Genomic DNA, 26,741 nt, shown 5'->3' on the forward strand with positions numbered 1-26,741 from the left:
GAACACGGAAGCCTATCAGTCTCTCCAGCTTGATATAGGACCGGGAGCCTATAAAAGAGCGTTCTTAACGCTCCGAAACGCTGTTACCACTGCGGTGAAGCAAGTAGCTGGAGCACCTTGTGTAACTGAAAATGAAAAGAGAGATGTCTTACGAGCTGACCTAGAACGGAATGTGAGCCTGTGTCTTCACAACAGCTTTTGCAGGAACCGGGAGCAAAAGTGAATGTGGACTTGCTACCTTGTTGCAAACCGAGGCTGTTCGAACAGGAGAGTTGGGGGACAGCCCGCAACTCTATGGACATCTTGGAAAAAATTCTAGAGGACAGTGAAACTGAAGAGCAGGATGAAGAAGCAATGAAACAAGGATGATGGAAACAGAAGGCGAAGTGAAGACGTAAACAAGAGAGGGAGAGAGGAGAAAACTTGATTGTCTTTGTGTGTTAAAACTTGAACTAATCAACCAAGTTTGATTATTGAAACTGTTAAACTTTCTGTTTAGATTTAGTTTGGTCAGACCAAACTTTGAAAATTGTTGCAATTGTTGAAATTGTTGAAAGAAAATTTTAGTTGTGCTACTTATGTATATATATAGAACATAGATGAGTATATTTACCTATTTAAACACGACTGATGTTTTTAACCTGTGTAAGACAAGTGTTCACTGTGTGGCGACCTGGTAAGTTTGGGTAAACTCGCTCGAAGAGGGTGAGTGACTCAATAAATTTCCTAGCCACAGAGTTTCTTAGTTTTAATATCAAAGAGGACTGCATAGATAAATAATTATACTTGGTGAGTGACATTAAGTTAATTTTAACGGGTGCGTGGCCGTGCCACGTCCCAACTTTTTAATAAGCAAGAGCGAAAAGAAGTTTTATGGCAAAGATGACGTAAGTAGTCAGAAAAGAAATTTTTATCCAGGACAATCCTCATGGTGCAAATTTTGTGAAAATGTTGAAAGGCAGTGAGATGTAGTATGATGCCATTTGTGACACGTAGTGAAATGAGGTGGAGTAGATAAATTTCATTTTCTTTTGCGATTTGTAATATTGATTATTGAGAACTGGAACACTACTTGACGATAACCCGGTGTTATGCGATCAATAGGGACATTGATGGGGACTGTCCGGGGAATATGTGCCATTCTGCCACATTGGCACAGCGCAACCTTCCGACGAAGCACGAATCATAGAGAAAAGGCCTTAACAGCGAAAAATTGCTTGAAAGGAGGGTCGAAGTATTCTGAAATTTTCTATTTTTAAAATTTGGATCGTCAAGTTGATATTTCTCAGAAATACGAAAAACGACTTTCGAAAACGAAATACCAAAAAAGCTGAGAAAAATAGAACAACAGCAAATCTAGTGCAAAACAGTCTGACGACAACTATAGATAAACGAAGCCTCTTATCGTGACAATCACGCACGATAAGAACCTTAGTGGAAGAAATTAGTGGGAAAGGAGGCTTCGGTAGGGAAGTGGTGGAAAGCAGTATCCTCCCGTGCCACGAATTTGGAGTGATAACAACGTTATCTCGAGGAGAACACGGAAGCGGAGGCTTGGTCCCCCAGAGTATGGTGAAAGACTGTAGTAAACTAACTTTTTAGCTACTCTGATGCCATAGAACTTTGAATTGACACCGGTACTGTTTGATACTTTAGAATATGAGTAGCTAGGAAGAGGAAAGAGTTAATCCATCTCCAATGGATTTAATATAGAACTGTCACCAAAAACATATTAAAATAGCGTACTCCAGCCGTGTTTTTAATAGCAATAACGTAGTCTGAGGATCCGAGACTCAGCTATGTGGTTGTGTTCGCATGTAAACGAAAGTTGATCAAAAATCGTTTGACTGATGGCCTAAAAATAGTAACTTTTTATTTAGCCCTAAACAGACCAGAAAGTCAACTGGCAAGGTCGAGACGGTGAAAAACGAGTAGGATTAAGGTAACTGACGCCTGCCAGTCGTTAGTAGGTAATTTTTCTACGCTCCGTCGCTGTGTAGTATTTGGGCGAATGTTACAGGTGTTGTTGAAAGGTAGTTCAAACTGCTCACTCCTTCTTGTGTCTAGATACCCGAGGGAAGCTACACTTGGCTACGGCTGGGACGGCGAGATTTGGTAAGATAATCAGAAGAGGAAAGCCCAGCTCGCATATGATATGAAAACACACAAGCAGTAAATTTGAACTATTTAATAAGTTTCTCACAACAATTAGGCTGTTGCAGGATTGATTTTTGCTCAAAAACTATTATTTTGCTAAAATTGAGAGAGCAGTCTTCTGTTATTTGTAAATTTTAAAAGTATTTAGAAATTCAAAAGTATTTAGCTTCGCGCTCCTGAGGAGCTCTATACTTTGTATAAGGGGGTGCAGATCGCTACGCAAAGTTCAATTTATCGACAAAATCATAAGCGCTATTGTAGAGGAAGGACGGCTAAGATAAATTAACATTACGACGATGCATTTAATGCTGATTTATGACAGCATTAGTAGTAGTAGTAGTAGTAGAATAGGCTTCAGAGCATTAGCTCTAGGGAATTTCACCCCTTTTACAGTCCATGTTTTATCTCAGTTTGTTGTAAACATTGCAGTTTCCACATCTGCATAAGAGTTTCCATGTACATTTGTTGACTTCACTGTACATTTTTTTGAAGTATTTCTGGTATATGTAGGTCAGAGTTGCTTTGCTTGGTCTAAGGCTAAACGTTGGGCAGGCTCGGATAAGACAGTTGTATAGATGTTTCACTCGTTTGAAAAAATTGTCGTCCGTTCTTTGCAAGCGGCTTTTTGGGATTTGAAATTCGCCTCTTGATGACTGTCGGGTGATTTCGCCTGATTCAGATGGTTTTCGTTCTATTTCTACATCGTAACGATTTTCAAGCAGGGCTATTAGTATTAAAATGTCGTGCATTTCCATGTATAGGTTCAAAGGAAGAAGGTTCAGGTCCTTCAGTCTTTCAGTATAAGTTTTGCTTGTCCCCAAAATCCAATTTGTTGCTAACTTTTGAACTCGTTCGAGTTGTTCCATGTTCGATCTGCTAGGATTCCATGCTTGGGATGCGTATGTTACTATGGGTACTACATACCCAGTATATGCGTTAAGCCTGGTGGTGACACTGCTATTCATAGTCAGACTTCGTTTAATCTGGAAGAGAGCACTAATTGCTTTGGATGTCCGACGAGAGAAATTTTCGTTCCATGTGAGCTTGTTGGACACAATCAGTCCTAGGTCACGCTGTGAGTTTACTGAGGAAAGATTTTTGTTCAGGAGACTAGCTTTTAAATCACCTTTGATGCCGAGGAGCGTTGATTTTTTGATGTTGGGTTGCATTTTGTTTTCATGTAGCCATTTCTTTATTTTCAGAGTTGCAGTGTCAAGGGAAGTTTGATTTAGTAGAATGGCCTTAAAGTCATCTGCATACCCCAAACTGTCGTGTCATTCATGGTTTCAGGTAGATCGTTTATGAAAAGTAAGAACAGCAGCGGTCCCAGAATTGATCCTTGCGGAACTCCATTGGTGACTTATTTAGGGTTGAGCTACAGTCTTCAATCTTAACGCATTGCTTTCTGTTGTTGAGGTATGAATATATCAGTGACAGCAATTTCCCGCCAATTCCAAAAATTTTGATCTGCGTAAGCAGAATATCATGAGGTACAGTGTCGAATGCCTTGGCAAAATCCAAGTATAGAACTGCAAGTTCTTGTACACCCTGTTGATCGTTCAATTCGTATATTCGGTCAAGAAATAGAAGAAGTTGAATTGTGGTGGATCTACGCTTTCGAATACCATGTTGACTTTCATGTAATCTGTATTTCACTCTAGTATAGAGTTTGTCAAATATTATTTTTTCAAGCAATTTTGAGCAGCAGCAGAGTAGGCTGATTGGTCTTTAGCAACTGACATCGGTTTTACTCCCTTCCTTGAAAACAGGGGTTACTTCACTAATTTTCCATATTTCAGGAAAAATTCCTTTGTTAAGGCAGGTTTGAAATATAAGGGTAAGTGATTTGCTTAGAGTTTTGTGACATGATTTCAAAATGAGATTGCCAATGTTGTCGTGTCCCATTGATTTATTGACATTAAGTTGCCTCATTATTTCGCTAACTTGACTTTGGTCAACAATAAATCTATTCGGCTCACTTTTTGGAAAGAGGATACCGGTATGATGTTCTTTTGTGCCAAACACGCTGACGAAATAGTCATTGAATAATTCACATTTTTCTCTTTCAGTGATTCAGTGTTTCCGTCTTTGACCGTCGAAGGAATTGTTGGGGTCTTGCGTATGCATTTAAGGTATTTTTGAATTTTGCTGAAAGTGCTTCCTTCTAGGACGGTTTTTTCATATTCCGCTAGGTCATCTTCGGAAAATCTTTGAATATATTTTTCAAGTTTTTTGATCTTTAATAGTCTTTCGAGACCTTGTTTTGGTTTTCTTTTAATTGTTTGAAGTTTTAAGTTTTTTGATGAGGTGGGAGGTGGATGGTGTGATCCAGGGTTGTAACCTTGATCGATGCTCAGTTATTCCTAGTACAAACTTTTCGATTTTTCCCCACAGCCATTCGTACCATTGTCGGATAATTTCGTTCACGTTACTTTAGCAGTACGGGATAAACGGTTCAGTTTCTATTGAAGAATTTAAGTTGTCCCAGTCTGTTCGTTTGGAAGCATATCGATGATTTGTTATTTTTGGAAGGTTAATGCAGCTAAAGGCGGCAATTGTGGTGTAGAGTGGTTTGTGGTCAGAGAACTGACTAGTTAGTTTATCTCGAATATTCCTGTCGATTTGACATTGTGAAATTAATTCTGGATTGTCGCAAAGCAGCACGTCTAGTTGAGTTGGTGCATGTTGTGAAAAATTTAGTTCAACTAATTTGTCCAGTAGTTGACTCTCGTATATGTCAGATGAGGAGAGTGCTTCCCAGTATGTTTGTGAGAAGTTGATGTCACCGGTGAGTTTTAAGTCACAGAGGTCATTTTTGTTGGCTAGTTTGAGATTTGCCATTTCATTCATCAAAGTTAAGAAACTTTCAGTGGACCATTGGTAGGTGCTAGGAGTGGGTGCATTATAAACACAGCTTAAGATAATTGATCTTTTATTGGAATGTATTTCTATGATGAGATAATCAGACTTGAGATTCTCAATGGAATGTAAGTCATGTGAGATTTCATTTTTGATGGCAATGAGTACACCACCGTGCTTCGTTTTTCTGTTTTTTGATGTTTCTCGGTCATTGCGATATACTTGATAGTTATCTAGGAAGAGCGAGGCAGTTGTTACGTCTTTTGTGAGCCAGGTTTCACAGAGACAGATAATATCGTATTCTGAGTTTGCTATTGCGTTTGACAAGTCCATTCTCCTGTTTATATCCAGGATACTTCTGGTGTTGAATATCAACATTTTCATCGGTCTTAGTCATCCGGTAATGGCAACATCACCAGCTTGGTCTGCATAATTATCGGTTTGCTGGGAAGTTTTACTTTCTTCATAAACAATCCATTTTTCGTTTTCTTTCAATTCTAGTTTAAGATTTCTGATTTTTATCTTGCTTTTTTTACTATCAGTTCCCTCCATTTCTTGGGACAATTGTTTTCCTTTTCGGCATCCGCCTTGGATAACTCGGGACTGATGAAGACCCGAAGTTCCGAGAAGTCTTTTAGTTTGGAAGTCGATTTTAGGATCAAATTTTTTTTTATGCTACTCTCGGTGTTGAACAGCAGGGTACGAGGCCCCTTATTGGGATTGAATTTTCCAATCCGAGTTGCGTTGGATAATTTTCGGTCGTCAAATGGAGGAATGCAAGTATTCTGTCATTTGTCCCCAGATCTTCTTGCATTCGTTCAATGTCGCTTTTTTCTTTGCTTTCGGGAACACCTCGTATTCGGATACCAATTTGAGCTTTTGGTACAGTTGGCGAATTAACCACTCTTCGTGGGTTTACGTTTCCCACGGCTGCTCGGAAATTGTTGGGTTTTTCTTGAAGTGTTTTCATATCGGCTTGTACTTGAGTGATGACAGTGCTGGATTGCTCCATTTTTTCGGTGAGAACCTTCATTTGTAGTTGCAGGTTATCAAGTTGTTCGTCAAGTTTGTTACTTGTTGTAGTTTTGTTTTTGACAAGATTGTAACGTTTGGGTTTGCAGTCATTGCAGATGTGGAGGAGGTTATCATTCAGTTTGATCAGGACTTTGACTTCATCGTTTGTGAACATAGTGCATTCAGGGGATCAGGGATATCGATTCGAATCCGAGTATTCGACCCGAATACCGAGTATTCGGCACTTCGAAGCCGAATCCGAATATTAAAATTTTGAAATCCGAATATCGAATCCGAATATTTTTTTTTTTTGCCGAATACCGAATAATCCAGGGTCCACTGCTAAAAAACCCGAATATTCCGAATATTGGTTTACTGTTTTGTTTCACAATATTTTTCTGTTTTTTTTTAAGATGGCTAAGTGCGAGTATAGAAAAAAAAAGGAGTGGCAAAATGGCGCGATTTTTACATTATTACGCAAGTCCCAGCCAATTCTACTTGAAAAATGCTATGTTCAATACTTTTTAGAAAATAACCAAATATCCGAATAGTTGTTCGAGTAGTAACATTTGGCCGAAGCCGAATCCGAATAGTAAGGGCACTATTCGGCCGAAGTCGAATGTCGAATAGTTGGGCCGCGGCGAATAACGAATATCAAAAAATCCGAGTATTCGACATCCCTGCAGGGGATAGATGTAGGACCTTGTCACATGTATAAAATGAGAACTTAGGTCCCATTTTGAGTTTTCTGTTACAGCTGTTGCAGTTTTCTCGCATTTTGATTAATGTTCGCTTGTAGGTTTTAAGGGTGTTTTCTTGAGATGATGTGATATACTTATAGAACAAATACTAGATCGAAGTAGTAACAGAGATAGAGATAGAGTCTAAGACCTGGACAACAAGGTCCAGTTCTTAGTCAGGGGATATAAGACCAGGACAACAAAGTCCAGTTCTTAAATTGGGGAGAAAAGACCGGGACAATGAAGTCCAGTTCTTAAGAGGATATAATAAAGTACCAACGTAAAGACCGGGACAGTGAAGTCCAGTTCTTTGTTTGTGTACAGTTGTTTAAGACTGGGACAATAATTTTGTGCCCAGGTTTCTACTACTACCACTACTAACCTATTCAGCGGGATTCTCCTAGCCGTTGTTGTTTCGCTTCCCGTTGCTTCTCGCGTTGCTTTTGTGATGGTTTCTGTTTTCGCTTTTTGCTTAGAAGAGCGGACAGGTTGCAATCGTTGTTTATGATGATTTCAAGTTCGAAAAAATCCGGCTGATGCAATTTCAGATTTTTGGCTTGCAATCGTTGTTTATGATGATTTCAAGCGAGTGTAGTTTCAGATTTTTGGCTTTCGGTTGTAGGCTTACACCACGGTCGCGGATTACGTATTTTCGCAATTGGTCAGCTAGTTGGAATAGTTCCTGATCGTCACTGTTCTTCGGGTGAAGGGCGTGATATAGAGAACTTGCACCAATAATGTGGATCATTGAAATATGAGGCAACCCCGGCCTGAAACTATTTAATGAGTTTATCACAACATTGCTGATATATATGCATTTTTATATCGGTGGTATGGCCCTATCCAGCTTGTGCACTTACCGTAACTAAACGGAAGGGCCCCTTTTGTAATTTAGTTTTTTTTAAAGTATTTAGAACACTAAAAATAATTTGACCTGTTGTTTTTCGACCGATTTCTGCAGAATGCGAATCACGGCCGATTGGGATTGAATATGGTATCACGCTTAATCCACCAAGAGCTTTCTGTGAGATAGCCGAAGACGGTCGGAACAATATGTTTTTTCTACCAATTAGCTTGAAGATTGATGAGATTTTTTTCAGGATTGTCATGTGAGCTTACGAACATGGAGTTACTCATAGCAATCGTCTTTTTCAGTAACTTTTTATCAGTCGCAACGGAGCATGATTTGAATTTTGCAATCATTGACCGTAAAAAAGCAGAAAAGGCCAAACCGAACCAGGCGATGCATTTTGTTGACATTGATATTCAGTCGGATTTTGACAGTAAACAGGAGCTAACAGATTATTACGGATTGATGCTGACTTTTACACCAGTAATTGATAAAAAGGACTTCAAAGTGTTTACCTTAGAGGATAAGTCGAGAATGGCTTTTCACTCTGTTAGGAAAGTAGATGGAGCAGATCGTTTAGCCGTTAAGTTTAGCCAAGTATCTACTGGAGACTTTGGAGAATACACACTGTGTGCATGTCCGAGGTCACATCCGAAATTTAGCGAAAAACTATGTGACGAAAACTCATGCGCCAAAATAGTTTTTGAGTTGGAAAATGAAATGGAAATGTGTTCACCAGCTCCATCAGATGAAATTTGCTCAAAAGATATTCTTCATTATGATTGGGTCAAGCCCAATTTAGTAGAAGTTCAAAATAAAATAGAAAATTTTGAAGCTCATCATGCTAAAAATCTGGAGACTGCGTTCAGCGAAGCTTCTGAAGAGTGCAGGATACTGTTGAAGTCAGCCATGTGTGTTATTTTTTATCCAAAATGCAACTCAGAGGAAAAAAAGAACAAAATTTTAGGAATAAATAAACTGTGCAAACAAGACTGTCTTGATGTTTTCGATCTATGCTCGGGAACAGGGTGGGAGGCAATACGTGAAAAGTATACTGACAATAAGACTGTGGCTGTCCAGTTTGACCTTTTCATGGGTAACCTTACAGCAGTTTTCAAAGCATTAGAATTCGATACCGGTGCTACGTTCGAAAATGGAAGAAAAACATGTAGCGCTCTCACAGACACTGATAGCTGTGTGTCAATTCAGGCTGCTCAGGCGAAAAGAGCTATTAAAGCTGAAAACGCCACTAGAGATTGCTACAACAAAACGGACGGTGGGGAGTTTTACCGAGGAGATGCTTCACATACGCAAAACAAAGAACAATGTCTAAAATGGACTTCGGCTGTTCAGTATATACACCTGAATACTTATTCTTCTAACGCTGTTGAGTACATTGAGCTATACTCCGCAAGTAATTTCTGCAGGAATCCTGCGAATGTATCGACTTTGCAGCGCAAATCAAGGCCATGGTGTTTTTATAGCCAGAGCGATTGGGGATTTTGCAGCATCAGTCCTTGTGTTGATGACGAAAATCCCCAGCCGTCTTTCTCGCCATGGGTGTACTTGTCGACGACTTCAATGGTCTTAATTTTCAGCGCAGTAGCGTCTCTGATTCTTCTCGCATCACTACTCATATTTATTTTGCTATGTGTGAAATGTCGCCGTAAAAAAGAGTTGCCAGAAGAACAGTTTTTCAAAAACATTAAGAATTCGGAATATAATTATGCCTGCAAAGATGAGACCGGTATGTGGAATTATGAACGCAGTCAGATTGCTATCCTTTCGCGACTCGGTCAGGGTGAGTTTGGAATAGTCCACAAAGCTGAAATCCGGAAGTCAAGTGACCACGCAATGTTAGTTGCCGTCAAGGCTCTGAAAGTTGAAGCTACCTCTTCTGAGAGACAAAATTTCCGCCAAGAGGCAGAGTTGATGAACAAATACAGTCACGAAAATATTGTTAAGTTCTACGGTGTTTGCTTTGAAGGATCACCTCAGGAGCCGTTGTACATGATATTTGAGTTTATGCCAAGTGGTGATTTGCACGAGTATCTGACCAAGCTCTGTCCATCGACCCCGAATAATGCAGAGCTAGAGCGGGAGGCCATGGATATCATTGTACGAGCTGTTGAGAAACATTTGCCTCTTTTTCACTCTATCTGCATCCAAATTGCAAAAGGACTGGCCTACTTAGCAAAGAGACAGCACATCCATCGTGATATAGCAGCTCGTAATGTCCTTCTGAGCGAAGACGCCAAAAGTGGAATTCTTACGGTGAAGTTATCAGATTTTGGACTGTCGCGAAATATATACAACAGGAACTATTACCGTATGAAAAGTAAATCTCTGCTTCCTGTTCGTTGGATGCCTCCTGAAGCCATAACATATGGGACTTTCACGACAGCCAGCGACGTGTACTCGTTTGGAATTGTGCTCTGGGAGATTTTCACATTCGGGACTCAGCCTTACGACAACATCCTCAACGAAGACGTAGTGCCTCACATCTTGAAGCCTGAAATCCTGAAGCAGCCCACTGGTTGTCCCGACAGCATGTACGAAATAATGAAGCATTGCTGGTGCTATCATTCTAAAAATCGGCCCAAAGCGGAGGAGTTGGTTGAGCAGTTGCAGTTTGAGGCTGCACGTGATCGGATAAAGTCACCCAGGACGATGCACAGGGCACAGTTGCCTCAGCACAACTACAACAACATGGAGGCCATTGTGAAAAACAATCGTCAAAATGCAGCAAAACAACAAACATCCCAGATTTCACCTGGAGCGAATGCTTTCGACCCCACAAAAGCAGAGAAAGGTTCCAGATTTACCGGTTTTGGAAATCCAGGGGCCAAAAACCCTCCCAGTATTCCTAGGCCTCAGTTCCAAATTCGTCCGAGTTGTAACAACTCAAACATGCCTAACAATAAAAATTTAGTTAGGGGTAACTTCAACCGCTTTAACCATGCGAATGCTGCTTGGAGGTCCCCCATGGGAACTTTCCCGCCGCAAGTGCAGACTCCGAATGGGCAGCAAGTGTTTAACATGTCAGATTTGAGTAATAGAGGAATGCAGAACCCTAAAATGCACAATTTTGACGCCTCTGGACCGAGAGGACCTCCAAGTCTAGCAAGGCCGGGTTTCCCGTCCAACAACCAGCAGTCGCGAGGAGCTGCAATGCAGTACAACATCGGATCACAAGGAGCGTTTCCCGGATCCCTAATGCACAAATACCCCCCAAATGGTCCCGCTCAAAATAGAAAGGGCTCTGGATTACCGCAGCATTTTAACAACAACCGAAGTGCCGATCAGTTGAACAATTTCTCAGCTTGCTAGACTAGAACCTGAAATTTGACATTTATCAAAACTAGCCAAGAGCTACCGTAAATCACCTTTGTTCCAGCTTTAGTTCTTTAAAGCGTCAAGAGTCTGCAGAGTATGTCTGACCTAACCACGATAACAGTATTTCTGGACTCTTGACTCAGGTGTTGCTGCTAACTGTTGCAAAGTTTATTGATTTTTTTGGATGAGGTTGATCAAGTTGTTTATTTTTCTATTTGTTCTATTATCTGTTTAATCAACATCAATTATCGGCATCTTGCTTGAATGGTGAAGGGAATTAAATTTTGGTTTATGAAATATTTAACAAGATGCAATGGTAGATGTCACATCCTGTTTCTACTAATTTTATGTGACTCTAATTTACAATAAAGTTGATATTACAGTCAGTTTAGAGTTAGTTAATCAAGTGTCCCATTAACAGCTTACTTTCGAGATATCGATCATTCATTCATAAATGACACTTGGTTAAACCTTTGGTCAAATAGTTTGCATGGTTCTGATAATAGCGCAGCTAACAGCTTATCAGTTGAGTTAGTTTTGCAATAACGGTTTTGATTGCTGCCCATTACTGACCTAGAACATTCTGTAAATCTTCTAAATCTTTGGTTTGTCGAACTCATGATGAATAATACTTGCTTCAAATACAGATCATGCTTTCAAGAAAGCCTCGATTTGAAACATGACATAATGAGCATGTTTTATTGAGCGTGGATCGAGGAAAGAAGCAAACCGATTGTTTTTGGAAAAACCTCTAAAGGCAGCTATAAAACAGTGCAGTAAGAAAACCATTTTTGTTTGGTTTAGTCGAATTATCCTTTTGTACAAATTTGCATCTAGTTAGATTTTAGCAGCAGTTATTTTTCGCAGTGTTTTATTGGTGTTTACAATAGTGCAATGCCGGTTAACGGTTAATTTATATCGGCGTATTTATATATCCTGAAACTTATTTTTAAGTGGTGCGAACTCTTCAACTTCATTTTTGAGATTTATTAGGGAGTCAAAAGTTAGACTGGATCACTTTGACGGACGTTGATTCAGTTCTGATTTTGCGAAGTAGTGATGGTAAACACGAACGGAATTTCCTTCGAAATTAAGAAACAGTAGATTTCAGTAGAAAATTTATTCAGGATTGATTCAAATTTTCGTGATACTATTCCAGCTGTGACCTGTCTAGTAGGATATTAACAAATATTGTCCAAACTTTAGTAAATATTCCGACCTTGAAAAGAAACGCTAATAAATGTTTTAACTTTAATAAATAATGATCTCTCGTCCAGCATTTTATCGATGATGTTAATTATGCGGTAAAATGTATGAAAATCAATTTGCAAACCTTGAAATTTGATCGTTCTTTTTTAAAGAAAAAATGTTCGCGTTCATGAAGTTAATAGAAATATATTTATTTATTATAAAGATCAAATGAGAAGCCTAACAATTTAGTAAATCTAGTGTATTGACCGGTCACAGTTTGTATTGGAGCTAATAAGCGCAGTGCAGTTTAATGTGCTAGTTTGGTTATCAATCACTACCCAATTCTCCTCCCTATCCCAAATTATTTTTGTCTCTCCTTCTCATGTTCTCTCCCCTCTATCTCTCTCTCTCCGGTCTTGGCCTTCAGTGAAAACGACGCTTTAAGTTTTCTATTTACTGCTTCGCTTGATGAATGTTGTCTTGTCTTCATGTTTGCATTTGTCAAGCATTAGTTAGATTACATTATTGATTTACATTGGCTGTAAATTAAAGAAAAACTGCAATAGATTGCTACATTTATCAAGAAAAAAATCTTCTCCTCTAGCCAGTTTTTTTATTCCAGCTGAGAGATAAGTGATAATTTAGTGATAATAAATGATAATTTAGTAATCAGACACTCCGCCGTAAAACAGTGCCCGGCCAAAAAGGTTGGACATGAACCAAAAACACTGAAGTTCGCATGTAATTCTTCATAAACCCGCTTGCACAAATTTGTTTTACACCGAAATCGATAGACGGATAGTATCTTTTTCTGCCCTGTGCTTGCTGATTTTACGTTTCCATCATTTTCAATTAAAGACATATTTTTCTTCACCTGAAAAAAACGTTGAAAAAATTTTTGTAACAAAAATATTGAATCGGAATGTGTTTCATTTAACTCAAAATTAAATTTAAAAATCGAGAAAAGCTCTGAAGGTTAATCAGTGTTTTTAATACTCTGTGCAGTGATTTCCATTTAAAAAAATTTAAATTGGTTGTTGCAAATAGATATGCCCAAAAAATGATTTCCATTTTTTCAAAAAAATAGCGATAAGTACCCAAAGTTGGCAAAAAAACTGCTAAAAGATTTAAATTTAAATTGCAAACGAAAAATAGAAATAGTGTCAGAAAAGTTTAGTAAATTCACTGTTTGTATAAGGATTTAGTATGAAGGCCGATCATCCTTCCGAAATCGAACATCTAGTTGACAAATGAAACAATTTCTCAAAATTGATTTGATATTTGTTTCGAGCGTTTTTTATGCCAATTACGAACCTCCTTTTGAGTTTGAATGTGCGCAGTATTCTCTGTATGCCAGGAATGACCAGTGAGATAAATCACCGATAAACTACCTTTAGACAGGCTCCATGGCTAAGTGATTCACCACACGTTGGCACGGTTGCAACAATGCCTAAATGCTTTTTAATGCGAGTTGTTACGACTTGTCCCATTACGGATTTAGAATGTGCCGTTTGAAAACTTCGTCACATGACAAACAAAATGAGTTTCAATTTTTTCCTGTTTGATGAAAGCAGGTTTTATGATAATGCATGGGATCGGGTTTTTATTTTTTCAGACGCTATGGAAAAATTTTTCAGTTTTCAAAAAGTTAGCTTTCCTCAAAAAAATTTTCTACTGATTTTCAAAAAAAGGTACTATTGGGAAGTCTGCCTACTCCCCTGTGTGCCTTCATAATCCACTAGTCTCTTTTTTACCTAACCCACTTTCTACAGACCTTGTGGGTTAGAAGTTTGTAGGAGAATGTTTGACCTGTTTGGATTTCTTACATTTTCTCGAAAGCTGCCCTGCCATGTCGGAGATTTTGGGTTCAATGGATAGAACAGGTTGTGGGAAGCTCCTCTGCATTAGCAGCTACGCCCCCATTTTTACTACGAAAAGTTATGGCCCTCGGAAAAGTCAATTTTGGTTTTTTGACCGATTTTTGAATTTTTTTGGTTTCCCAAAAACTACCCTCCCAAATCAGATTTTGGGTACAATGGGTAGACCGGGTTGTGTGAGGTTCCCTTGCAGAAGGGGCTTTGCCCAAATTATTTTACACAATAAGTTTTTTTCGATTTTTTGACCGTTTTTGAAACTTATTGAATATACTCAAAAACTACTGTGCAGAATCTGAGTGTTTGATTTTAATCAAAAAGACGGGTTGTGATAAGCTCCCCTGCATCAGCGGCTACGCCTATTTTTTATCCCAATAATTTTGGCTCTCGGAAAAGTCAAATTTCCGAAAACTACCTCCCAAACCGGAGATTTTGGTTTCAACGGGTTGTGCGAAGCCCACTAATTTAGCGCTTGCTCCCAATTTTTTTCGCCCAAAACGTTATGACCCCCCAAAAAATAAGTCAATATTTTGATTTCTTGTCCGATTTCTTGACCTAAGTTGCAAATAATCTTGCGACGCAAATATTGTTGCGACAAAATGTGTTCATTTTGATCAATAACCAGCTATTAAGTACAGCCAATGCTAAGGATATTAACACAGACTATGATATTACAAATAGCCTTTTAGCTTCAAGGTTTTATGGATCTGTAGAGTAGAGATAGGGAAAGAGACCCGCAACAAAATAAGAGGGTTCGAACCCGGAGTTTTTAATGAACTTTTTCGTATGCTAGTTGAAATGCGTCCGCTCTATAAATTGAGGCATGCTAGTTATTAATTTTCTTTCTTTTCTAATTGATTGGTACTGCTAATGCCTCATAATTGGCTTGCATCATTTAGCAATAAATGTAGACTCATAATTGGCGTGCGTCACTTGAGAAATTCAGTTTTTCACGGTAGCGTTATCGGTAATTTTTTTGCTTGTGTATGCGAAGTGCAACTTCGCCTCTGTGTCTAATTAAAACATGTACGGTACCACCGACAAACTTCAGATTGAGTCGAGTGATATATCCTTTAGAAATTTTTCAGGCGTGATTGGATTGATTAAAAAATAATTGAGAAATGTTTTGTCAATTCCATTACCCTTGCGATCAGAAAGGGTGTTGCAATCGTTTATTAGACTTTTTTCCGGATATCTTTGTTCACTGATTGGTAAACTTAGGAGGAATGGTAAATTTACTCAAGTGGATAAATGTATTTCGTTTCATACTATATAACACCTGCATTTACCGCATAAATAGGGTTGGTTAGTAGTATGCCGAACTTCAAGATTTTTGTAGTCGGATGGTTGTCAGCTTAAAAGGTGTCGGTTTCAATTCTGTCGGCTTGTTTTCTTTTTTTTCTATTAGTTTCTGGTACACTTTTTAAAATGGATAATCGACAAGCTTTTATAAAGCTTGAAAGCTACTTCGCTGTCCTGTTCTTACAAATTAAAAATTTTTCTGTGGAACTAGTTTATTTTTTTTGTTCTTGTTTATGCAGGTAATTTAGTTTCTATCTTCTATCAGTTTTTTTTGCCTTTATAAGTGATTTGTAGCTTACAGTTCTTGCAAAGATAACGATTGGAAGCAGCAATAGATGCGGATATAGAAAGCCGTAATAATTTGGTGAATTCATTGTTTAAAACGTCCTTTTTACTCTTGTGATCAGCAAGGGTTTTGCAATCGGGTACTAGACATTTTCTACTTTAAATAACTTTTTTCACAGGATGGTCAAAAGTTGAAATGATAAATTTAGCTTCGTTTCACAATGAATTCAAATTTTTTGCGTCGCCGGCACTCTTTGTCAGGAGGTAGTGAATACGCCTGGTATGTCCTGGGTTTGAATCTGACAGAATTTTTTTTTTTTTTCAAATTGGAATCATTTCGTCTAAAAAAAGTTGTCGGCTTATTAGTTTTCTGCTCATGTTTCTTCAGCGTAATTGTCACATCAGCCAATAGTTTTTTTTTGCTGAACGGAATTTACATCGTAGTTGCTTTTCTGACTTCTTTTTTGTTCAACTATAACCTTTATTCTGCCCAAATGGTTTTGGCTTCTATTTTATTGCTTAGTGACCTAATTTTGAGGCGTTTCAAGGGAATCGTTTTTCAAAAATATAAAAAATTGGTTCGAAATTTTTCATGACAATTGTTCTATGGGAATTTACCCAAGTTTTGTCGGCTCAGTTGCAGCTCGGTAAATATTATTGAATTATCATTATTGAAGGCGTGGATTGTATTTCTGGACAAGTTTTCCGCAAATAGAACATCAGTCCAGACAAAATCTTTAAGTTTTTTGGCGTTTTTTAAAAATTTGTGTGACATAGTGTCTATTCTTTTCTTTCCTGTCTGCTAGCTTGCTATGCTGTTTTAGTGGTACGCAAATGGTGCGAAGTTGTACTTCGCTTTTGTGTTTTAGTATGTTTCCATGTACATTTATCATTTTTCTCTCATTTTGTAAAGATCTGTTTACTTCTTAAAATTCAATTTTTGAACACTTAGAATGTATTTTTTAAACCCAGCTAACGTTTCTGTTAGAGAAAAAAATTGAATTATATGTCTTTTTTCTCAGCCCACTGCTTCTGGTTAATTTTTATGTTAGTTTTTGGCCTTAGTTTCTTGCATTTTAGTGTCCTATATCTTTTATATCTGATAATTTTAGTTATAAATTGATGCAAGGTAATAAATTAAACATGAACTTTTTGAAAAAAAAAGTTACCCGTATTATTTCATTTTTTCAAGTTCCCATGTTTGGACTATCGAATATCTGCTTATTTTGTTGGCTTAGTTTCCACAGCACGCTTTTTGATAGCTCATGTATTTCAACCGTGGAAAATGTCATATCTGAAAGTCCGAATGGTGAATGTTTTCAGGTTTTGTATAATTACTGCTTTTTTCGCATTTAAGGTTTTTCGGCCTAAATGATGTCAACTTGTTTGATTGATGTTTTTTGCTCATTTTACGTCGTTTAAAGAGCAAAACGAGGACATAAAAGATTGAATTTCAAAGTTGAAGTTTTATGTATAGCATTAATTTTCTTATAATTATTTGTTTTCCGGGCAATCATTGTTCTCATATTGATAATTTATGCTAGCAATCAGGTTTGCGAAAATTTTTCTGTCAAAACGAGTATTATTTGTGAAAGTTGTATGAAAATTTTTGGTGATCTTTATCTGCGTTTTTCTTGAATGGTGGCCTTCTGCTAGCTGGCATTTTTAAATCATCGAGAAACGAAGTGCAGACATTTTTCAGTTTGACATCGATTTCTTTCTAAGTACATTTCGGCTCTTTTTTCCTACTTGCAAATTTCACATTGCTCGATTGTCATGAAATTTGGCATGAAGACTAGTTAGACAGCGAAATGGTAAAAGCCCTATTTTCATCACAAAATTGATCATGTTAGACGGGGGGGGGGGGGGCTCCATTTTAAATTCTTTTGATTGAAGGAAGGCAAATCACGCTCCCAATAATAATTGAGGAATTGGCGCGAAAAAAAAACGTGAGAGGTTTAAGGTTTAAAAATAGGGCTCTTTTCCAGTTCGACCCCCTGCCGACCCAAAGGGTCCCCCTTTGTACTATTTTGAGATATCCATATTTGGCGACTGACCCTAAAAATGTTCTAAAGACGCCTTAAGCGCCAAAATATACTAATTTTGAGGGGGGAGTGCGCGCCAAAAAAACGCGATTTTTTTTGGTCAAAATTTTCCAAAAATTGCCTAGAAAGCCTTTTTGGCCTGTTTTTCAAAATTTTGCCTGCGGCGCAGAAAATTTGACCAGAACAGAGTCTTTTTAGTGATTTGGGAGAGCTCGGAAAATCAATTTGGTCGAACTAAAAAAGAAAGGTCGACAAAATTTTCGAAAAATTTTGAAAATACGCCCTCCCCCCGTCAAGAAAATCCTAAATCCGCCCCTGGCTTACAAAGTTAACAGATTGAAAATTAACAGCGAGAGCAAGTGTCTTTTATCATTTAATTGTAGCTTTTAAGTTTTTCACCCCACTCCCACAAAATTACACTAAAACTTATCTAAATTTTCTTATTGTTAATTCACTTCCTTGCGACAAGCAAGGGCATTGAAATTCCGTGCTGGACGTTTTTCCTGTAAATAATTTTGTTAACATGACTCACCTCCTGGACTCACCTATATACTTCCTTTATTATAGGTTCCGCTGGAGTCACTCTTATATATACTTTGTTGATAATAAATTCAATCTATCACCTGGAGCATCTAGCGTAGAGGTAACACACCTGCTTAAGATGGCAAAGGCTTGTAGTTCGAATCCGGGCGTGATCTGTTTTTATTTAGCAAATTTTGTGCTTTTTTAGACTATCGTCCGTCTGTTCATTTTGTCGGCTTAGTTCCCGTAGTCCGACTCATTTTGAAGCTTCCTTTTATTCCAACTTTCTGTAACTCTCATGCTTGAGACGACAAAGCCGGAGAGCTCGATTCAACTCGAAGCCTTTTTTTCAAGTTGAAAATTTTCGGCTATTTTGGATTTTTGTCTGCTTATTTTTGCCGGTTTATTTTCTGCAGGATGGACTCTTTTGAAAGTTCGGCTTCTTTCTAGATTTCCGAAAGCTCCTTGTGAAATTTCTAATAGTGCAGGAAATTTTGCTCGGGATCTTCTCGGAATTTTGTGTTTTTTCAACTTCGCATGGCAAAACAATAAAAAAAAATTTTCTTCAGTTTTTGGATATTTTTCAGTTTTTCTTCAGTTTTGGAGGTTTTTCAGTTTTGGATATATGTTTTTTCATTTGATTTTAATCACAGTCATTTTTCTTTTAAAATCGCAAGTGGTGCGAAGCTGAGCTTCGCGCCTGTGTAGAATTTTTTATGGATAATTTTTTGTGCTACTTTCGCATAAAATGGCTTTTGACTTTGTTTTCACTGGTGTTTATAGCACTTGAAGCCAGGCAAACTAGCCTGAAAACAGTTGGAAACGATCAATGGTAACCAGTTACTCCGCAAAGCAATCCGAAATGATTAATTTCAATGGATTTGCTGTTGCAAAAACTATCACTTAAATTCTTTATAATTTGCGCAATTCAGTTACAATTGTTTTATATCGAATTTTGAATCTATCTATTATATATTCAAATGCGGGCTTCACTATATCGCCATGCTGAAGATATGTATTATTTTTTAAGTAATATCGTATATTGCAATAGTTAAGATTTTTTTTTCGATTCTTTGGTTTGAATTCTGTTTATTTCACCAAGTTTGAAGTTATCGGCCCAATAGTGGGATGCTGTCGGGGTTTCCACAGGTGTTTTTGGCCGCCTTATATGAATAACCAAATCCTTTTAGTTTACGAGGTACGGCAATTTTCGAGATTTTTCAAAAATTTCTAGGCAACTTAATTTAAAAAAATTCTCAAAATTTGAAATTCTCAACCCTGTAGTTGCGTACTGCCAGGATTCTCCCAGAAGTTACGAATCTTGCCTCCAAAACGCACTTCTCAAATTCCTGTAGTTTTCGTTTTTTATGATTTTTTGAAAAATTTTCTAAAAACTTAGATAATCCTGTAGTTGGAATTTGTGAGTGTACTATCAGGGTTTGCGAATCTTGCCTCTGAATATGGCTGCTCAAATTCTTGAATCCTTGTAGTTTTCGAGATATGACGTTTTTTTAAGGATTTTTTCAAAAAACTTAAATTTTAAAAAAGTCAAAAAATTTCAAGATCTCAATCATGTAGTTAGAAATTGTGAAAGTAATATCAGAGTTGCGAATCTTGCCTCTGAAAATGGCTGCTCAAATCAATGTAGTTTTCGAGATATGACGTTTTCTAGGATTTAAAATTTAGATTTAAAAAACTCAACAACTGAAGATCTCAATCCTGTAGTTGGAAATTGCAAGTTTTTATCTGGGGTTGCGAAGTTTGATTCAAATATGACTACTCAAATCTGGGTAGTTTTCGAGATAAGACTTTTTTTTTCATTTTTTCAAAAAAGTTATAGAAAAGCTAAGTTCAATTTTTTCTGCAAATTCCCAGCTCTATAGTGGGGTCTCTCAGAGTATTCTCAGAGGTTGCGAATCTTGCCTCCAAATATTACTGCTGAAATCTTTTCAGTTATCCAGATATGACGTTTTTGTGAGTTTTTTCTTTTTACTTAACTCTTTTTTTTTCAAAGTTCGAAATTCCTAGCCTTGTAGTTGGTGGCTGTCAGAGTTCTCTCAGGAGTTGCAAATTTTTTCAGGAGATGTGACGTTTCTTAGTTCATTTAAAATTTTTACAGATAACATATATAAAACTTCACAAAAGTTTATAGTTTTTCAAAATTTGAATTTAAAAAACTTTTTAAAATTTTGCAAAATTTAAAATTACCAACCCTGTATTTGGGTGGTGTCAGAATACACTCAAAGAATGCTGGTCTTGTTTTCAATACATGCGGTTTTTTAGGGGTCGTGAAAAATTGGAAGCACTGGGCTTGCGTTACTCGCTACTTCAATTTAAATCCTTTTTTTTTGGACCCTGTGACACATTTTGGACCCTGTGACACATCTGGACCCTGTGACACATTTAGTTTTGGTATTTAATTTAACAATAAAAACACCACAATGCCAGGATGTTCCTCTAAAATTAATGGCTCAGCAGATATCGGGTCGGACTCAGATGTAAAATTTTAGGCTTTTTCCGATAACAAAGTGTCAAGCTAGAAATTATATTTTTTCTTTTGCGAGTCGGCACTTTGCTCACAAACTGTTCATGTTCGAACACGTTCAAAGCTGCAAACGCTGCTGCAGCTGTTGCATTTGAAGTAACCGAACTGCAAGTCATATAGTGTAGCTGTATATACAAAAGATGTTATATTAGTAATCATCTGTTTTTTGATTAACCTAGTTGGTAGTCGAAAACTTTAAACTCCTTAACCACACATCTCTTCGTAAAATGTGATTTTAGTCTTTCTATCTGGAAGAGTATGTAAGTTTTCAATTTGAAAGATTTTGTGAGTAAAATTCTCGTTTCTCGCTACATAAAAAATCGCCTCTTTACTGATCTTTATTTTCTTGTTTTATTTTTCTTTTTTGCGCTTTTATTGGGATTAGTTTTTGCAATTACATAAAAGGTCAAACATTGCACTGGATAGGCGCACAGTTTTGTGTCTCTATATTTCTGGATTGCAGAGACAAGTCTTTAAACATGTTTAAGTAGTACTTACTCTTGCAAAGCAGTTGAATTATCAAAATGTTTTTTAAAAAAAATCCCAATGATCATCAGTGAGTTGCTGAATGAGTAATCTTTTGATTGCCCACTTCATAATCAAATTAAGTGCTAGCAGCGTCTTCTGCGAACAAAGAGCTGAATTAACGACTGGGCCTCAGGTCCAAAAAAGTATCCGTTGCGTGATGTTTTCTCTTCGGACAACTCAATGTGAGGAGTAACTTGGTATTTGGGGAGTATCATTTTTTTTCCACGCAATTATGTCAGGTAACACAAATAATCATAAGAATGGGATCGGCTGATTGATCATATTAGCCCTTTCATGCGTGAGGCAATTGACATAATAATTTTTCTAGAAACTTTCTGTGTCGAGAAAGATAATTTTGTTTGAATTTGTGCTTCTTAGTATAATTTGGAGTAAAGCGAGAGTAACGCAAAACACTCCTAATTAAGCTATCAAACGATTAGTTCTTATCTGTGAAAATTAGTTAATGAAAGTTAGTTTAGCGCTTCCAGAGCAGAGCGCTAACAGATGCGAGAATGAGTTTGAAAAAAGGAAAAAAAGATAAGGTTTCATTTTCATTACTTCAAAGTGGAGCATAGAGTGATACTGCAGGCTACCTTTTTTTCCAACAGTTGAAAGTATTAGTGCTACTTTTGGTGGCATTTTAGAGCTGATGGCTGAACTGGCTTGATAATAGCTTTTGCGCTGACATTTGATAACATGGTTATCAGTAAGTCAACGCAGTTGATGTATTTTTAATCAAATGAACTGAAGAATGTTATTTGTTTCATACAGCTTTTCAATAACAAACATTCATTTTTAAGTTCACAATTCGGTCTATTTCGCAAAATATTTGAAATGCATACTTTTTACACAATTCGCTTTATTTGTCCAATCTGTTACCTGCAAAGTTAATGTGGTTGCCAATAGTTTATTACTTTTTGCCGTGTTCTTGAGTGTCTTTGGTTTCTATAAGCGTCCGTGGCATAGTTGTGTAGGGCAAGTTTATTACTTTTTGCCGTTTTCTTGCGTGTCTCTTGTTTCTATTTGCGTCCGTGACATAGTTGTGTAGGGCAGTAGTTTGGAAAACTTGATGTCCGAGGGCTGGGGTTTAATTCTCGTTGAGTGAGGTCTCTTTTGACAGTTTTAAACTTATTCGCGTTTTTCTGCTTTTCTGTGCAAAGTGCAGCTTCGCCTCTGTGTTGATTTTCAAAAGTAACTATAGTCAATTTAAACTGTTTTTAAAGTAAGAAATCACGCAACTCAATGTGAAAAAAATCATTTTTTAAAATTAAAACTAACTGGTCGTTCAGCAACCGGCAATTCTTGTTCGGAAAATTTTTAACGGCCTATTTACCGCAGTATCGATCTGCTCTGAATCTTGAATTTTTTCGCAGAGTCAAGCTTATTGTTATGAAAATCGACTAATACCTTTATCATTAGGTGGAGCAAAACTCGGCTTCTCCACTGGGTTTCAATTTATCATTGCAATTTAAACGGGATTTATGCTAAATTTATATTTTCACAAGGAGGTTACTCATTAATTGCGTAATAAAGCAGTTGCGGGTTTTGAGGTTTTCCCAAGATGCGTATTTTTTATCTCATTGGTTTCCAAAGCGCTCGTTGATCAGGTCATTATATAGATAAATGTTTATGATGAACTTTGAACTGACCATTTCAGTTGGACTGTGGTGCTTATGAATGCGATGCAAGCAGTCCTTCTAGACTCTCTGGACGACCTGGGCTATGAGAAGCCAGCAGGCTTGGAGGCAAACATCGTTAATGCTAAATTAACAAATCACAATAATACAAGAAATATCAATCTAATTAAACATCCATTCTACCTTTGCACTGCATATTCTATGTAAGTAGTGCTGATGAGTACTACAATTTTTGATAACCATCTGTGAGACAGTTCTGTTTGAAAACAGTTGCCATAAATAGGATACAAGATGAGAGCTGATATAACTTCTTTTCAAGCAAAATCGAGTGAAGTATTGATTTTAGAAAATTAAACGATTAGAAAAAGTTATTTTTAAAGCCGAGCTTAAAAACTGAAGAGCTCTATGGGAAGGAAAACTGACGATGCTTTTTAAAAAAAAAAAATTTTAAACGTGACGATGATTGAACGTTGAGGACTCGGATCTGCTGCAAGCGTACAGCCTGTTTTCGAAGTCGGAGGAATGTCGCCGTTTAATCATATGGCTAACACAGGAACTGCAATTCGTGAACAATTTCAACGAATGTGTTCATGACGAATCACTCACACATGAAGATTCATTCAAAATGGAGTTGTCCGCGTTTTTGCGTGAATTTGGTACGAATTTGTAGGTGTCGTTTAATGTAATGCTACTGTGCTAATTGGCACTGGAATAAGCTATTAGAAATTAATCTATAGTTTTCAAGAGATCAGGGTTTATTTGAATCAAGTATCACCTACTGTGAAGTAGTTTCTGTAATTGTTGCATCCACATTTCCACCGATTGAAAGATTTACATAAATAGGTTGAAAAGTTGTAAAAACTTTGTGGACTATATTGTATCGCCCGCTTCGATGGTTACAAATATCTTCATCGTAGAATAATAACAAAATGTTAATGTTTTGGTTCTTTAGATTACCTCGAAGATATTTCTGAAGGCGACAGTTGCTTGCAGTTCTTGCAGCACCTCTGTTCTGAACTAATGTGTGGGCGGATGTTGCTGCACAGAGACCAAGCCAGACTATCTAAATTGAGTGACGTCAGCAGCAGAGCCACTGAGCCTGTGCAGTGTCTAGTATCCATCATGAAGTGTCTTGGCATAAAACCACCCCCAAAGGGAGTCACGACCACCCAACTGTTCACTGGTAAAAAATTCTTTTTTATAAAAATATACAGTTGCCGTTCAAGAAGCACATCAAATTTTGACACGACTCCCCCACCCTTTTTTATCTGTTTGTGTTCAATTTTCACTCAATTTTTTGGTCGCGTGAGTCAGCATCTAGAGGTAAATTTGAAAAGCTGCCTACGGCTTTACTAATGTATATAACAAGAGTTTTTTTCCATTGCTTGCAATGATGACCAAATATGAAAAATGCATAAAAGTATCGTTCCTTGCTCTAAGTTCGCTAAAAAGCGAAAATTTTAAACCGGTTTTGGTCGCATTACGAACAAAATAATAATAACCCTTGTATGATATATGATATTTTAATTATGACATATCCGTCGACTGTATCTGACTTGGCTCTTCTCACAAAACTTAATAATTCGGATACTTATGATAGGGTAGTTCATCGAAGAAGTGGATCTATCAACACATTGCCTAATCTGTTGTTAGCCCTGTGATATGTCTGAATGTATCTAAGCTAACTGACTAACTTAGAATAAGAATTGTTAAAAGACTAGAATTTCTTCCGATAAATCAAATACAAATCAACAATGTATGCTGTTATCTTTCAACATGCATCAGGCAGATTGAACACAATTCTCACATTCAAGTATCAATCTCGGGATACCTGTCCCAACACTGACACATTTAATTAATTCATCTAAAGCTAGACGTAATGCAGCTACAGCTAAACACGGTACGCTGTGCCGTACGACACTTCCTCTCCACAAAAAGTAACAAAGGCATTTTGATATAAGTTAAGCTCAATCTGTTCAAAGTAAGTAAACAAGCTTTAAAATGTTTGAAAAATCAGAGTTTTGGTGTGCGCCTTTTAACAACTTTTATCTTCCTCCTAAGTACTGGTGAATTATCCAATTCGCCTTCATTGTAAAGACTGAATCGTATAAGGAAGTTTTTTAGGTGCCATTTCCTCTACTGTTTTGATCGCATGCCTGACTGGGCTCCCAAAGAACTGAGTCTGGCGCTTGTTTCGTCCAGATGACGTCGATGTCACTGAAACATTGTCGTCTTGGTCGTCTTTGAGCTGGTCTGACGACTTGGCTGGCGATTTGGTGAGATCTGGAGCGGAGGCAATAGGCTTTCCAACGTGGCAATTTGGTTTTTTTACCCCAAAAGCGGGCAATCTGAAGGTTTCGGTTATGAATTTGACGGGAGCTCATCTTCGGTTGAAATTGGAATAAGTTCTCCTGACTTCTTAATGGGTTTTGAGGGTTCGGGCGCCTTTTTCTTTTTAGGAGGAGACACTACCACAGTCTTCTCGACAGGGGAGGACGATACAACCGGGGGTGGAATCACCCCTCCTGAACTTGACGATGTAGCCGTGAAATCGACCAGTGGGGTTTTTTTGTCCAAGGAGAGACCTGGAGCGTCAAAAGACTGCGGTGCAGATTTCGGTGCAATCCTGCGTAATTTTGAGCCGGTCGGCTGGAGATGATGGGATAATCTGAAGTTTTGAAAGCGAAGCTTTGGAGTTTGCTACCAAATTCCGTTTCGAAGGCGAATTTGGTGGTAGAAGGTGGTCGTCACCTGAGGACGAGGAAGTAGGCGACTGGTAGGTCTTTTTGGCCCGCTGATGACTTGGAGGAAGACTGTTTGCCTAAAACTCTAGTATAAACCGACTTTAATCTGATATAAATATGGCTCTTCCGAATAACTTTCCCTTTTGATGTAATAAAAGAATCGTTGGTAATTTTAGATTTTTGTCGGAAAATCTTTTGAGTAGGGGTTTTCCAGATTTGCGATCTTAATTTTTTATGAAAATTTTGACCCGATGTGGTTCCGATAAAAGAGTATCCTCCAATTTACTTGTAATTTTCTCAGTGGGTTTATTGGTCGGAGGCGACCGGAAGCGAAGGGTTGCAGAAGTCAAATTATTCCTTAAGTTGCGGCTAATATCGCGTTCCTTTTCGAGAGGGCGTTCAACGCTAAGGCTCCTTAGTCCTTGGAAAGGGTGTTTTTCTGGACCATTCACCTGCTGGCGGATTTAGCAAGGGAGTTGTATCTGCTATTGATGATGATTTCAATTTGAACTGGGGGCTCAATTCTCAGCTATTCTCCCCCTTGTGCACGAATTTGACTCCTGGGCGGCTATCGTAAGGTTTATGGCGTTTCTCTGCGGTTAGGGCATCTCTGACCAAGTGTTCCTCATCCAAATTAGATTTTAATTTATGGTTATCATCATTGTTTAATTTGAGTGCGTCCTGAACATCTGGTTTTACGTTTTAATGTCTGAATGAATCATTCGACCAAACCACTATCTTTGTGGTCACTTACCGGGAAGAATCAATGTTTGATGCCATTTTCGGTGCAAAATTTTGATACTATTTTTTTAAAACCGGAATTTTTGTCAGCTCTAAAAAATTTTGGGGAGTAGAATGGATATCGATATAACTAGAGAGAAATGTGATGATTTTTTGTGCGCCTGGGGTACGAGTCATCATGACAGTAGGATACTTAGAAAAGCGGTCGATTGCAACCAGTATATAAACCGAGTTTCTTTTTCCATATGATAATGGGCCGGTGTAATCCAACTGTAGTTCTTTATTTGCTGAGGTGAAATCAGGTTGAGATTTTGAAGAATTGAATACACTAGAAGGCTTCATGTTTTTACCAAAATTGGTGCATTGGACAC

The 26,741-nt window shown here is 37.7% G+C and overlaps 3 protein-coding genes across 3 annotated transcripts in view; all 3 read left to right on the forward strand.

The window, feature by feature from the left end:
- Positions 1 to 26,741, forward strand: part of LOC134845457 (U2 small nuclear ribonucleoprotein A'-like) — a 361,634-nt gene that overhangs the window by 146,975 nt on the left and 187,918 nt on the right. The window lies entirely within an intron of this gene.
- The window catches only part of LOC134845456 (protein FAM98A-like), a 183,186-nt gene that overhangs the window by 146,973 nt on the left and 9,472 nt on the right, over positions 1 to 26,741 (forward strand). The window contains exons 2-4 of the mRNA XM_063862344.1: positions 22,904 to 22,993; positions 23,361 to 23,541; positions 23,838 to 24,068. Of these exons, the coding sequence (XP_063718414.1) occupies positions 22,922 to 22,993; positions 23,361 to 23,541; positions 23,838 to 24,068 (484 nt within the window). The 5' untranslated portion in view covers positions 22,904 to 22,921. The remainder of the gene's footprint in view (positions 1 to 22,903; positions 22,994 to 23,360; positions 23,542 to 23,837; positions 24,069 to 26,741) is intronic.
- LOC134845611 (muscle, skeletal receptor tyrosine protein kinase-like) lies at positions 7,875 to 12,740 on the forward strand. Its single transcript, XM_063862594.1, has one exon. It carries the CDS (start codon positions 7,894 to 7,896, stop codon positions 10,948 to 10,950), a length of 3,057 nt encoding a protein of 1,018 aa, XP_063718664.1. The 5' UTR covers positions 7,875 to 7,893; the 3' UTR covers positions 10,951 to 12,740.

Source organism: Symsagittifera roscoffensis, chromosome 5, assembly GCF_963678635.1.
Source record: "Symsagittifera roscoffensis chromosome 5, txSymRosc1.1, whole genome shotgun sequence".
Lineage (NCBI taxonomy): Eukaryota > Metazoa > Xenacoelomorpha > Acoela > Convolutidae > Symsagittifera > Symsagittifera roscoffensis.

Bases quoted from the DNA above. Each gene is read 5' to 3' on its own strand.
- LOC134845611 (XM_063862594.1), top strand. From the start codon at position 7,894: ATGGAGTTACTCATAGCAATCGTCTTTTTCAGTAACTTTTTATCAGTC.